Source organism: Orcinus orca, chromosome 8 (assembly GCF_937001465.1).
Source record: "Orcinus orca chromosome 8, mOrcOrc1.1, whole genome shotgun sequence".
Classification (NCBI taxonomy): domain Eukaryota; kingdom Metazoa; phylum Chordata; class Mammalia; order Artiodactyla; family Delphinidae; genus Orcinus; species Orcinus orca.
Window position 1 is genome coordinate 37,696,706 of NC_064566.1, and position 14,895 is coordinate 37,711,600.

Below are 14,895 nucleotides of genomic sequence, written 5' to 3' on the forward strand. Positions count from 1 at the left end.
AAGCTAGTTTTATTTCTCTCACAGTCATTCAGAAAATGATACAGCAATGTTGGAGAAGTTGGGTTTAAGTAAAATTTTATAAGTGCAGATATATGAAAACCAGAAAGTCCCTCTTGTAACTTACTAATATAGAGATAATATATACCATTTATTGAGTACTCACCAAGTGCCAGATAATATGCTAAACACTTTGCCAGCATTCTTTCATTTCATCCTTACAACACTTTGGAGTAGATGGTGTTATTCTGTTTAATAAGTAAGGAAACTGAGGCACAGAGAGATTATAATAGTTGAGTAGGCTAAACTTCTGTAATATCTCATAATAATTCAGATACAATATAATAACTCAGATATGGTAGTTTATTTCTTGCTCATATATCAGCCCAGGACAGATGTTCCAGGTCAGTGGGCAGCTGTCTTGCATGTGGTAACTCAGGGTTCCAAGTTCCTTCCATTTTTTTGGTCTCTATCCTCCCTTAGGGCTGATGATTAAGACTGGGTTGCTATGTCCAGGGGGAAGCATGTGGAAGAGGCAGACAGGCTCTTACAGGGAGGTGTGGCCTGGTAGTGGCTTACATCTCTTCCGTTGGTGAGAATTCTATCTCATGACCCCACCTAACTGCAAAGGAGTCTGGGAAATGACCTCTCCAGGTGTCTAGAAGGAAGAGGATGGACATGGGTCAGGAGCTTGCATGTCTGCCTCAGAGATTTTGGTGGGCAGTCAGCAGCCTCTACTTCACACTTGACTGAAGGTCACACTGTTGGTCATCCTCATGTAGACACCAGCTTTCATACCCTAGAGGCCATGCCTGCCCTTTCTACTACATAGTCCCATGTTTTTGAACAGGTGGATTTTCTTAACTCAAAACTCTGAATAACAGATGTCATGTTTCTAATAATTGATGTAGACTCTAAGCAAACTTTTCATTCATTACCAAAAGTGAGTAGTCACAAGTAGAGATACATTTTTATATTATCTGACTTAAAGAGCGTTAAGGTTTCTAGAAACAAGGATCTATGGTTACAGTTCTGCCTCAATTCACATTTAGCAGTTAAAAGCATAAGACATGATTTCAGCTTCTTTTTCTGAATTGAGGTAGACTGTCTTTTATGTTGAAGTAAGAAGAGTTATTTCTTTTCAAATAAGTTCAAATGTTTGATATTACTTACTGGAAATTTGCTATATCTGTCTCTATTATGTGATTGTACCCAACCTTGGTTACAGGAAAATAGCAAAAAAAAAATAACCACTTCATCAACCTGAGTGGTTAACTTATTGCCAGAGCTGGCTGGAGCAAGTGTGGTGGGTGTTTGAGATGATGCAGCTGCTTCCAAATTGAATTTAACGGGATAAGTTTGGCTTAGCGCCCACCCAGTCATAAAGCTTTCCCTCACTTCATATGCTCTAAATGATGGCCTTCTCCTCTAAATCCCTTTAAACACTTACTGTCTGACCCAGTCAAATTGGAAATAATGAAACTGGGAAAAATTGATATTTTTTTTAAACAAATATATTGGAAATTGAAGGTTTGGCTCTTTAGAAATGGTCTATTGAACAGGTTCTACTCTTCTAATGATGTTGTAATCATGAAAACAGCTTTGGAACTGTTCTTTGGGATTTATCTTCAGAGCTAGTTGAAAACTTCTTGAAAAAACTCATTTTACTTTAGATTCATATATATGTAAACATATTTTTTAACTACAAGTAGTTTTAACTAGATCTTCACTCACTTTATTTACACACTTGGCTTTAAATGACTCGGCTATTCCCCAAAGTCAGATCTTCCTTTGGAGGAAGATTTGCTATAACTGATGTTTTTTAAAAATAGGTAAAATATTTTTAAGTTAATTTAATTAAATTTAATTAACTAATTTTGTTCCAAAAGATTGATTAGGGATATCAGTTCTAGAAAAAAACTGAAGAATTTGGCATTGATGGTAGAAATATAGCTTATATATATATTAGCTTGCATATATAATAGCTTATATATGTAATACATATATTACATATATAAAGGGTACATTTTCTTTTTTTTTTTTTTGCGGTACACGGGCCTCTCACTGCTGTGGCCTCTCCCGTTGCGGAGCACAGGCTCCGGACGCGCAGGCTCAGTGGCCATGGCTCACGGGCCCAGCCGCTCCGCGGCATGCGGGATCCTCCCAGACCAGGGCATGAACCCGCGTCCCCTGCATTGGCAGGCAGACTCTCAACCACTGCGCCACCAGGGAAGCCCTAAAGGGCACATTTTCAATGGTAATAGTCATGTATTGGTTATCTGTTCCTTTATCTTGTTTAAAACTTCCAATATGCTTTGCCTCCCAATTTGATTTTTTTTAACATCTTTATTGGAGTATAATTGCTTTACAATGCTGTGTTAGTTTTTGCTTTATAACAAAGTGAATCAGTTATACATATGCATATGTTCCCATATCTCTTCCCTCTTGCATCTCCCTCCCTCCCACCCTCCCTATCCCACCCCTCTAGGTGGTCACAAAGCACTGAGCTGATCTCCCCGTGCTATGCAGCTGCTTCCCACTAGCTATCTATTTTACGTTTGGTAGTGTATATATGTCCATGCCACTCTCTCACTTTGTCACAGCTTACCCTTCCCCCTCCCCATATCCTCAAGTCCATTCTCTAGTAGGTCTGTGTCTTTATTCCCGTCTTGCCCCTAGGTTCTTCATGACTTTTTTTATTTTTCCTTAGATTCCATATATATGTGTTAGCATACAGTATTTGTTTTTCTCTTTCTGACTTACTTCACTCTGTATGACAGACTCTAGGTCCATCCACCTTACTACAAATAACTCAATTTCATTTCTTTTTATGGCTGAGTAATATTCCATTGTATATATGTGCCACATCTTCTTTATCCATTCACCGATGATGGACACTTAGGTTGTTTCCATCTCCGTGCTATTGTAAATAGAGCTGCAATGAACATTTTGGTACATGACTCTTTTTGAATTATGGTTTTCTCAGGGTATATGCCCAGTAGTGGGATTGCTGGGTCATATGGTAGTTCTATTTTTAGTTTTTTAAGGAACCTCCATACTGTTCTCCACAGTGGCTGTATCAATTTACATTCCCACCAACAGTGCAAGAGGGTTCCCTTTTCTCCACACCCTCTCCAGCATTTATTGTTTCTAGAGTTTTTGATGATGGCCATTCTGACCAGTGTGAGATGATATCTCATTGTAGTTTTGATTTGCATTTCTGTAATGATTAATGATGTTGAGCATTCTTTCATGTGTTTGTTGGCAATCTGTATATCTTCTTTGGAGAAATGTCTATTTAGGTCTTCTGCCCATTTTTGGATTGAGTTGTTTGTTTTTTTGATATTGAGCTGCATGAGCTACTTGTAAATTTTGAAGATTAATCCTTTGTCAGTTGCTTCGTTTGCAAGTATTTTCTCCCATTCTGAGGGTTGTCTTTTGGTCTTGTTTATGGTTTCCTTTGCTGTGCAAAAGATTTGAAGTTTCATTAGGACCCATTTGTTTATTTTTGGTTTTATTTCCATTTCTCTAGGAGGTGGGTCAAAAAGGATCTTGCTGTGATTTATGTCATAGAGTGTTCTGCCTATGTTTTCTTCTAAGAGTTTGATAGTGTCTGGCCTTACATTTAGGTCTTTAATCCATTTTGAGTTTATTTTTGTGTATGGTGTTAGGGAGTGTTCTAATTTCATACTTTTACATGTACCTGTCCAGTTTTCCCAGCACCACTTATTGAAGAGTCTGTCTTTTCTGCACTGTGTATTCTTGCCTCCTTTATCAAAGATAGGGTGACCATATGTGTGTGAGTTTATCTCTGGGCTTTCTATCCTGTTCCACTGATCTATATTTCTGTTTTTGTGCCAGTGCCATACTGTCTTGATTACGCAATTTGATTTTAAAGTTCTTAAAAGCAGAGGTGGTCTCTTGTTCTATTTTTGTCTCTCCTATGATGATTTACAAATGTTGGGACTTGCACACAGTAGGTGCATGACTAATGATTGTTGATTAATGTGTTCATGAATAAAATATTTACTGCTATGAGATGAAGGGAAAGGGGTGTGCTTTGTCTTTTAGAAATGGCAAGTTCCAATCCTACATATATAAAGATGGAAGAAGGAGACCTTCCAACGAGATTAAAGTTATTGGATGACTTGGTCTCTTTTGACAGTCCTTTGTTGATTGCTTATGCTACCCGGTGAGTGGTCCTATATGTTGTTTATGTGAACTAAAGCACAGACATTTTCTTCGTCTCATTCTGTAAAGTTTTACTCTGTTACATGTTGAGCAGCTTCTTGTTAGTATATTTATTTTCATTTCTAATAAATACATAGATAATGTAACCAAGTTATATTATCTTACTGAAGTTGGAGACTAACATGTTTTGTTTTTAAATGCAGATTGTATGAGAAATTTGGAGAATCTGCCCTTCGATCCTTAATCAGGTTTTATCCATCCATTTTGCCTTCAGATGTCATGCAACTTTGTCATCATCATCCTGCTCAGTTTTTGGCTTATTTAGACAGTCTGGTAAAATCAAGGCCTGAAGATCAACGGTGAGAAGGAGAGCATATTTGCGGACCCTCCTTTTTTTTTTTTTTTTTTTTGGACTCTCTTTTGATAGGGCACTGTTTCTCTAGTATAAGCAGTTGGAACATTTATACTGTTAACTGCCACAGGATTGAGGCACCTGCTATGGAAGAGGAGTATTTTGGCAGTTGTGTTCCATTCTTTCACAATTCACAGCACACACCACAAATGTGCACATAACCCACACTTCTCTTGCCTCCCTCTCTCCCTCTCAGAGATTCTCAGATCAACAGTGTAAAATTAAACTCCGTTTCAAGGCCTATGCTAAGACAGATAAGCTTCCTTGTTGTCTCTGCCAGTGAGTGGATTTGCTGCCACCTTTTTGTTGGTGATATATCCCAGCTTTTTGTGGGTGGATCTCAGTTACAGCTCTTAACTTCTTTGGGCTGAGGCCTCACTTCCTATCTCCACATGGCAGTGAACACACTTGTCCTTTGGTTATTGAGAATGGCAACTTCCCCCCTCTGTTTCTTCTGATTGGTTCACATTTGCTATACTGGTATTTATTTCTCCCTTTTTTTTTTGGCCCTTTGGTATTTTCCTTATTATCTTGAAGCTCAACTGTTCAGTTAAAAGGCTATTATATTTTCACCAGCATTTCTATACATTTTGTAGCAGAAGTTTTCAAGTTATTTCACCCACTGTCTCGATCCCTTAATAACATTTTCTTCACATCTGCACATTTTATCTTTCCTTTCTCAGCATGAATATTGGTGATTTTTTCCCCCAACTTTCTCTTAGGTCATTCTTCCTTGAGTCCCTCCTACAACCAGAGTCTTTAAGATTGGATTGGCTGCTGTTGGCAGTGTCCCATGATGCTCCCCCAAGCACCAGCACTATGGACGATGAAGGAGACCCCAGGTATAGAAGGAGTCCTGTTTCTAAGCTCTGCTGCTCCTTTGGAATGGAACCAGTTTATTCACATATAGCATTCTGGGCTTACTTCAGGAATAGCTATGGAAGCGACTGACTCAAGTCATGGTAGTAATCAGATTGAGTGTACTGCTTAGTGGTTCTGAACATTTTTTGAATCACAGACCCTCTAAGAATCTGATGATTCCTCTCAGAAAAATGCACATTCATACAAAATTTTGCACATGATTGCAGAGAATTAAACTGGGCTACTGAAACTCTTTCATGGACCAACATTAAGAGACCTTGGTGACTAAATCTGTGTTAGAAGAAAATTGTTAGAAAATTGTGTGTGTGCGTGTGTGTGTGTGTGTGTGTGTGTGTGTGTGTGTGTTTTCTTCCTAGAAATTTGCCAAGGGATTTTTAGATGTAACCTGATGTAGGATTTTTTTTTAACTTTGACTCTTTTTTTAAAGCTTTTCTAGTACATTTTAAAAACTTTTAATTAATTTATTTTTTGGCTGCATTGGGTCTTTGTTGCTGCGCACGGGCTTTCTCTAGTTGTGGTGAGCGGTGGCTTCTCTTGTTGAGGAGCATGGGCTCTAGGCGCGTGGGCTTCAGTAGTTGTGGCACATGGGCTCAGTAGTTGTGGCTCACGGGCTCTAGATTTGCAGGCTCAGTAGTTGTGGAGCATGGGCTTAGTTGCTCCGCGGCATGTGGAATCTTCCCGGACCAGGGATTGAACCCGTGTCCCCTGCATTGGCAGGCGGATTCTTAACCTTTTGCACCACTGGGGAAGTCCCTGACTAGGATTTTTTAAAAAAAAAAAATTCATAAAAAATACACACTGTTACTTGTAATCTATCAGAAATATTCCTTGTGTTTTCCTGCAGGAGAAACTTTTTAAAAGCTCCCAAAATGCCTATTTTATATGCCTAGAGAAAAAGGTCTGGAAGGATATAAAATGGCTATCTGTGAGTGATGGAATTATGAGCTTCTTTCTTTTGATTACTAAAATATATAATTAAAAAAAATAAACAGGTATTTGTCATTGGAAAAATAGCTATTTTAATTTTTCAAAGGCCAAGTAGAAATGTTTGAAAAATATAATAATGGAAAAAATGTAATTAAACTCTGATCTTACCTATCAGCTGATGAATAAACATTTTTGTAGAGTTTATTTCCTGTCTAATTTACTGATTTTTTTTTCATTTTTCAGGCCTCATTCCCACTTGTTTTCCTGGGGTTACAGTCAGCTAATCCTTCATCTAATTAAACTTCCTGCAGATTTTACAACAAAAGAGAAAGTGACTGACATCTGTAGGTCTCATGGGTAAGTGAGAATTTTCCTAGAAGCTGAAGTTAGGATTAGAATCATTTTAGTTAGTAACTTTGTAGTTAGGGGCCTGAACGGATATGCTTTGTCATTTGGGATTTTTTTTTTTTGCTACATAAAGGTGGCTTTTTGTTTTAAGTGATAATAAACATCTTTTTTTGTCTTAAATTTTGAGTGTATTTTATTTTGTGTGTGGAAGAGACTGGTCCTTGCTCATTCCTCTCTCCCCCTTTTGCTTAGTTGTTAGCCCCGGTTCTCAGGTTTATTTAATTAAGCACCAGACTGTGTGATACAAGTTATAATTGATACAGTTTCGGAGAAGGGAGAGATCAGAATGGGCTTGGTAGAATGGCTGGTGAAGGACTCAGGGAGGAGGTGAGACTTTGAGGTAAGCCCTAAGCCTGGGTAGGATTTGTATTCAAACAGGAGCCAGGAGGAGGGCAAGTCAGGTGAGAGAAACAGCAAGAGCAAAGCCATGAAAAACTGACATTGCTTTTTATCTGTACCACATATTTGTCAGTTATTCATGGCCTGAAGATGTTATCTTATGGCTTTACCTGGATTACAGTCTTTTGGAGATAGGGACATGTGTCTTGCTTTTCCCTCATTATGCATAATTCATAAAGTGGTAGGCACTTGGTACATATTTGTTCACTGATAATGAGGGATGAGACTGGCCAGGTTGTGGGTCATGAGATCATATAGGACCTTGAAAGGTGGTTAGAAGAATTTAGTTATCAGCAGAGACCCTTTTAGGTACAAAAATGACAGGATAAAATGGAGGTTTCTGGAGATCATTTCTGGTTTCATACATGAGAAAGATTGGAGACGAGAAAGGAAGGCCAGCTAGGAAGCTGGTGCAGTAATTCAGGTATGACCAAATTGATTCTAGGTCAGCAGAAGGAGCACATCTAATGGCACATTTCAAAGGAAAATGCAGTGGGACCTGTAGATACTGGGTATAGCAAATGAAGGAAGGGGAAGAGTCTAGGAGAACTTCCAAAGTTTGCATACTTGGGGAAGAAATATGGTAGTTTGTTATTGAACCTTAAAGTTTGTGAAGTGTATAAGCTTAAATGTCTCATAATTGGGGCTTGGCCTCAAATGTCAGTATTTATTGCTAGCTTTATTTTTTTTCTTAAATGCTCTATATCAGGGCTGTCTAATAGAATTTTCTGAGGCAGTGGAAATATTCTATCACGCTGTCCAGTATGGTAGCCACTAGTCACGTGTGGCCATTAAGTACTTGAAATATGTATTGGTCACCTGAAGAACTGACTTTTAAATTTTATTTAATTTAAATGTAAGTAGCCACATGTGGCTAATATCTACAGTATTGGACCACACAGCTCCAGATAAATTCACTGCCTTTTATTCCTCTCTCCAACTTTGGTCTCTTTCAAGTTTCTGGCCTGGATATCTTATCCTCTGTTTGGAGCTGGGGAGAAGAAGAGAGGCCTTCACGAATATTGTGTATCTGGATGATATGAGCCTGATGGAAGGGGACAATGGTATGTAAATCCCAATCGGTTATTCTTGGTTATAGTATTTTAGAAATCACTACAGACTATTCAATAAAGAAATTTGCTAAATATTTCAATGATCATTTATGTTATTCTAGCTAGCTGTCACATTTTTGGAGTTTTTTTTTTTTTTATCTGTACTACTTGGTATACCATGAAATCATAACTAGAAATAAACTACAGGCAACTTTTCTGTTTCATGAGTGCCTACCGTGTGAGGCATTATATTGATACCTGATGCTTTTCCATATGCTGTTTAAATGAGATATTAAACCTGTGGGATAGTTACTATTATTTCGATTTTTAAAAAGTTATGATTGAGGCCCAGAAAAAGGATAATTAGTTTCCCCACAGTCATACAACTAGTTAATGCTGGAGCTGGTGTTCAGACCACGTCTGACCATCTCTAAAGCTTGTGCTCAGGTTTTTTGATCTGCATCATGTTGCCATTTTACACAGCCCAAAGTTAGAGATCATTAAGATGAACTTAGAGTAGCAGTCAGATTTTCCTAAGCCTTTACACGTACTTAGGGTTTTTTTTTTTGTTTTTTTTTTTAATTTTCGTGAATTCAATACAGATAAAATGGCAGTCAGGAGGCCAGGACTTTGACACACTGATTTCTGAAGTCTGAGAGTTCATCCTGCACTCAGAGAGGTGGTCTTGGTCTGTTTTGTAGTGTTACTTTATTCATCTCAATGCAGAGATGCCAGCAGCATGACATCAGGATCCTTCATCTAGCAGTGTGATCTACAGCCTTTTTCAGCCCTATTTCTGTAGAAGAAGAAAAGTTACAACCAAGCAAAGAAACCAGATGACTGGCAAAGAGATAGCCTCAGGTGTCACAGTTACAGCAATAATAACTGAATCATCTTTGTTTCAAACATGAAACAAGAGGGTCACATGGTTTTGTAGAACTATAGATGTGTTCACTTTGGAAAAATAACCAGAAAAGTTAAGATATAAATGGTTTATGCTTTTAAAGTTACAACATGATGTTTGTTATAGAAAAAAATGGAAAATCTAGGAAGAATGAAGAAGATATCACCTAAAATTCTTCCCACCCAGATAAAAGTACTCTTAATATTTTGTTAATATAATAATAATAGCTATTCTTACCCTTGGTGTATTAAATGGGAGTCTTTTCTTGACACTGTTCTCTCCTAACTTACATTTCACTTCAAAGAATGTTGCTTTTGCTGCCAAATATATATCTCATATTTATCTACTTTCTTTGGCTCCACCACGGTCATTCTGATCCCAGCTACTTGCCTGGTTACTGCAATAACTTTATAATTGGCCTTCTGGTTTCCATTCTTGCCCATCTTTAACCGATTTTCCTTAGAGCCGCCAGAATGGTTCTTTTTTTTTAATTAAAAAAATTTTTATTGAGATAACATTGGTTTATAACATTATATAAGTTTTATGTGTACAACATTATATTTCCACTTTCGTATACCCTGCAGTGTACTCACCACTAAAAATTTAGTTTCCATCTGTCACCGTGTTTGTTCCCTTTTACCCATTTCACCCTGCCCCCACTCCATCCCCTCTGGTAACCACTACTTTGTTCTTTGCATCTACATGTTTGTTTTTGTTTGGTTTGTTCATTTATTTTGTTTTTGTTTGTTTTTGTATTCCACAAATGAGTGAGATCATATGGTGTTTGTCTTTCTCTGTCTTGGCATAATATGCCCAAGGTCCATCCATGTTGTCACAAATGGCAAGATTTCTTCTTTTTTTTTATGGCTGAGAAGTATTCCATTACGTGTGTGTGTGTGTGTGTGTGTGTGTGTGTGTGTGTATCACATCTTCTTTATCCATTCATCTATCGATGGGCACTTAGGTTACTTCCATATCTTGGCTATTATAAATAATGTTGCAGTGAACATAGGGGTACATATATCTTTTCCAATTAGTGTTTTCATATTCTTTGGATAAATACTCAGAAGTGGGATTGCTGGATCATATGGTAGTTCTATTTTCAGCTTTTTGAGGAACCTCCATGCTGTTTTCCCCAGTGGCTGCACCAACTTACATTCCCACCAACAGTGCACAGGGTTCCCTTTTCTCCATATCCTTGCCAACATTTGTAGACTTTTTGATGATAGCTATTCTGACAGGTGTGAGGTGATATCTCATGTGGGTTTTTTTAATATAAATTTATTATTTTTTATTTATTTTTGGCTGCGTTGGGTCTTCGTTACTACACATGGGCTTTCTCTAATTGCAGCGAGCAAGGGCTACTCCTTGTTGCGGTGCACAGGCTTCTCATTTTTGTGGCTTCTTTTGTTGCGGAGCACGGGCTCTAGGTGCACGGGCTTCCGTAGTTGTGGCTCGCAGGCTCTAGAGTGCAGGCTCAGTAGCTGTGGCTCACAGGCTTAGTTGCTCTGCGGCATGTGGGATCTTCCTGGACCAGGGATCGAACCCGTGTCCCCTGCATTGGCAGGCGGATTCTTAACCACTGAGCCACCAGGGAAGTCCTCCCATGTGGTTTTGATTTGCATTTCCCTAATAATTAGTGATGTGGAACATCTTTTCATGTGCTTCTTGGCCATCTGTATGTCATCTTTGGGAAAATGTCTATTCAGTTCCTCTGCCCATTTTTTCATCCAGTTGTTTATGTATTTTTGGTTATTAACCTCTTACTGGATATATTATTTGCAAATATCTTCTCCAATTCAATAGGTCATCTTTTCATTTTGTGGATGGTTTCTTTTGCTGTGTAGAAGCTTTTTAGTTTGATGTAGTCCTATTTGTTTATCTTTGCTTTTGTTTCCCTTGCCTGAGGAGACCTAGCTAGAAAGATATTCCTAGGACTGATGTCAGAGAGTGTCGTGCCTATGTTTTCTTCTAGGAGTTTATGGTTTTGGATCTTACATTTAAGTCTTTAATCCATTTTGAGTTGATTTTTGTGTATGGTGTGAGGTAGTGGTCTACTTTCATTTTTTTGCATGAGGCTGTCCAGTGTCCCCAACACCATTTATAGAAGAGACTATCCTTTCTCCATTGGATGTTCCTTATTCCTTTGTTGTATATTAATTGTCCATATATGTATGGGTTTATTTCTGGGCTCTCAGTTCTGTTCCATTGATATATGTATCTGTTTTTCTGCCACTACCATGCTGTTTTGATTACTGTGGCTTTATAATATAGTTTTAAATCAGAGCGTGTGATACCTCCAGCTTTGTTCTCTTCGCTCAGGATTGTTTTGGCTATTTGGGGTCTTTTGTGGTTCCATGTAAATTTTAGAATTTTTTGTTTTATTTCTGTGAAAAATGTTTTTGGGATTTTGATAAGGATTGTATTGAATCTATAGATTGCTTTGGCAATATGGACATTTTAACAATGTTAATTCTTCCAGTCCATGAGCAGGGAATATCTTTCCATTTATTTGTGTCTTCTTCAGTTTCTTTCAGCGGTGTCTTATAGTTTTCAGTATACAGGTCTTTCACCTCCTTGGTTAAATCTGTTCCTAGGTATTTTATTCTTTTTGTTGTGACTATAAATGGAATTGTTTTCTTAATTTCTTTTTCTGCTAGCTCATTGTTAGTGTATAGAAACGCAACAGATTTTTGAATGTTGATTTGTACCCTGCAACTTTATTATTTCTAGTAGTTCTTTGGTGGAGTCTTTAGGGTTTTCTATGTATAAATCATGTCATCCACAAATAGTGACAGTTTCACTTCTTCCTTTCCAATTTGGATGCCTTTTCTTTTTCTTGCCTGATTGCTCTAGCTGGGACTTCTGGTACTATGTTGAATAAGGGTGGTAAGAGTGGGCATCCTTGTCTTGTTCCTGATTTAGAGGGCTAGCTTTCAGTTTTTCACCATTGAGAATGATATTAGTTGTGAGTTTGTCATATATGGCCTTATTATGTTGAGGTATGTTCCTTCTATACCCACTTTATTGAAAGTTCGTTTTATCATAAATGGGTGTTGAATCTTGTCAAATGCTTTTTTTTTTGCATCTATTGAGATAATTATATGGTTTTTATCCTTCATTTTGTTAATGTGGTGTATCACGTGAATTTATTGTGGATACAACTATTCTTGCATCCCTGGAATAAATCCCACTTGGTCATGGTGTATGATTCTTTTTATGTATTGTATTCGGTTTGCTAATATTTTGTTGAGAATTTTTGCATCTATGTTCATCAGAGATACTGACCTGTAATTTTTTTGAGTCTTTGTGTGGTTTTGGTATCAGGGTGTTGTTGGCTTTGTAAAATGAGTTAGAAAGCATTCCCTTCTCTTCAAGAGTTTGAAAAGGATAGGTATTAAGTCTTTTGAATGTTTGATAGAATTCACCTATGAAGGCATCTGGTCCTAGACTCATGTTTTTTAGGAGCTTTGATTATTATTTCAATTTCTGTACCAGTGATCGGGCTATGTAGATTTTTCATTTCTTCATGATTCAGTCTTGGAAGGTTTTATGATTCTAAGAATTTGTCCATTTCTTCTAGGTTGTCCAATTTGTTGGCATGTAGCTGTTCATATTATTCTCTTATAAGCCTTTCTATTCCTGTGGTATCCATTGTTATCTTTCTTCTTGCATTTCTGATTTTATTTATCAGAGCCTTCTCTAAGATTAGTGAGTCTAGCTAAAGATTTGTCAATTTTGTTTATCTTTTCAAGAACCAGCTTTTAGTTTTATTGATCTTTTCTATTGTCTTTTTAGTCTTTATTTCATTTATTTCTGCTCTGATCTTAATTATTTCCTGCCTTCTACTGATTTGGGGCTTCATTTGTTCTTTTTCTAGTTCCTTTATGTACAGGGTTAGATTGTTTATTTTAGATTTTTCTTGTTTCTTGAGGTAGGCATGTATTGCTTAAACTTCCCTTTTAGTATCACTTTTGCTTCATCCCATAGATTCTGGTATGTCATATTTTCATTTGTCTTTGGGTAACTTTTGATATCTTCTTTGATTTTCATTGACTTGGTAGTTGTTCAGTAGCATGTTGTTCAGTCTCCACATATTTGTAATTTTTCCAGCTTTCTTATAGTTGATTTCTAGTTTCATAGAAATTGGAAAATATTCTTGATACGATTTCAGTCTTCTTAAATTCACTGAGATTTGTTTTGTGTCCCAACATACGGTTTACCCTTGAGAAAGTTCCATGTCCACTTGAGAAGAATGTGTATTCTGATGCAATTGAATGGAATGTTCTGTACAAATCTATCAAATCCATCTAGTCTGATGTTTCATTTAAGGCTGCTGCTTCCTTGTTGACTTTCTGTCCGGATGATCTATCCATTGATGTCAGTGGGCTGCTAAATTCCCCTACTATTATTGTGTTGCTGTCAATTTCTCCTTTTAAGTCTGTTAATAATTGTTTTATATATTTTGGTGCTCCTGTGTTAGGTGCATATATATTAATAACATTATGTCTTTGTGATGAATTATCCCCTTTATCATTATATACTATCCACTTTTGTCTCTTGTTATCTTTTTTGGTTTGAAGTCTATTTTGTCTGATATAAGTATGGCTACACCCACTTTCTTTCGGCTGCCATTTGCCTGGAGTGTCATCTTCCATCTCTTTACTTTGAGCCTATAATTGTCTTAAACTCTGAGATGAGTCTCCTGGAGGCAGCATACAGTTGGCTCTTGGTTTTTAATCCACCCAGCCTTTCTGTGTCTTTTGATTGGTGAATTCAATCCATTTACATTTAGGATGATTATTGACAGATGACGATTTGGTACTGCTATTTTATCTTTCGTTTTCTGGTTGCTCTATATCTTCATTATTTCTTTTTCCGTGTATTTCTGTCTGCCATTTTGCTTTGGTGTTTTTTTATGATGTTTTTCTCACTTTCCTCTTTTTTAATGTTTTGTGTCTTTGCCCTAGATTTATTTTTTGTGGTTACCATGGGGTTTGTATGAAACATGTCATAGATAAAGTAGTCCTTTTTCTGCTTATAGCATCTTATCTTTATGTACCTATATGAGTTCCACCCTTTTCCTCTCCCCCTTTTGTATTTTTCTTGCCTCAAATTATCCCTTTTTATGTTGTGAGTTTGTTACCAAATTGAAGTAGCTATAATTACTTTTTCTACTCATCTTTGCCCTTTAACCTTTATGCTGTAAAGTGTTTAAAAAACCTATTCTGATAAAGAGTTGCAGTTTAAAGATTCTGTCTGCTTATCACTTTACTCAAAGATTTGTGTACTTTGCTCTTTTCTGTTTGTTTGTTTCTGGTAAAGAGCTCCTTTCAACATTTCTTGTAAATGCAGGTCTAGTGTTGATGAACTTCCTCAGCTTTTGTTTGTCTGGGAAAGTCCTTATTTATCATTCATATCTGAATGATAACTTTGCTGGATAGAGTATTCTTGGGTGATGGTTTTTATCTTTCAGTATTTTGAGAATGTCATTCCACTTTCTTCTGGACTGTAGAGTTTCTGCTGAGAAATCTGTTAATAACCTAATGGAGGTTCCTTTGTAGGTTACCCTTCCTTTTTCCCCTGGCTGCCTTAATTCTTTGTCATGACTTTTAACAATTTTAATATAATATGTCTTGAAGAAGGTCTTTTTTTAATACATTTATTTATTTATTTATTTATTTATTTTTGGCTGCGTTGGGTCTTCATTGCTGCGTGCGGGC

At 37.0% G+C, this 14,895-nt stretch overlaps 1 protein-coding gene across 5 annotated transcripts in view; it reads left to right on the plus strand.

Annotated features, from left to right (window-relative positions):
* Positions 1-14,895, plus strand: part of HPS5 (HPS5 biogenesis of lysosomal organelles complex 2 subunit 2) — a 44,776-nt gene that overhangs the window by 25,092 nt on the left and 4,789 nt on the right. For all 5 annotated transcript variants that reach the window (XM_004263895.3, XM_033409022.2, XM_033408993.2 and 2 more), the window contains exons 17-21: positions 4,069-4,189; positions 4,392-4,547; positions 5,323-5,442; positions 6,653-6,766; positions 8,174-8,280. In XM_004263895.3, coding sequence (XP_004263943.1) covers positions 4,069-4,189; positions 4,392-4,547; positions 5,323-5,442; positions 6,653-6,766; positions 8,174-8,280 — 618 coding nt within the window. The remainder of the gene's footprint in view (positions 1-4,068; positions 4,190-4,391; positions 4,548-5,322; positions 5,443-6,652; positions 6,767-8,173; positions 8,281-14,895) is intronic.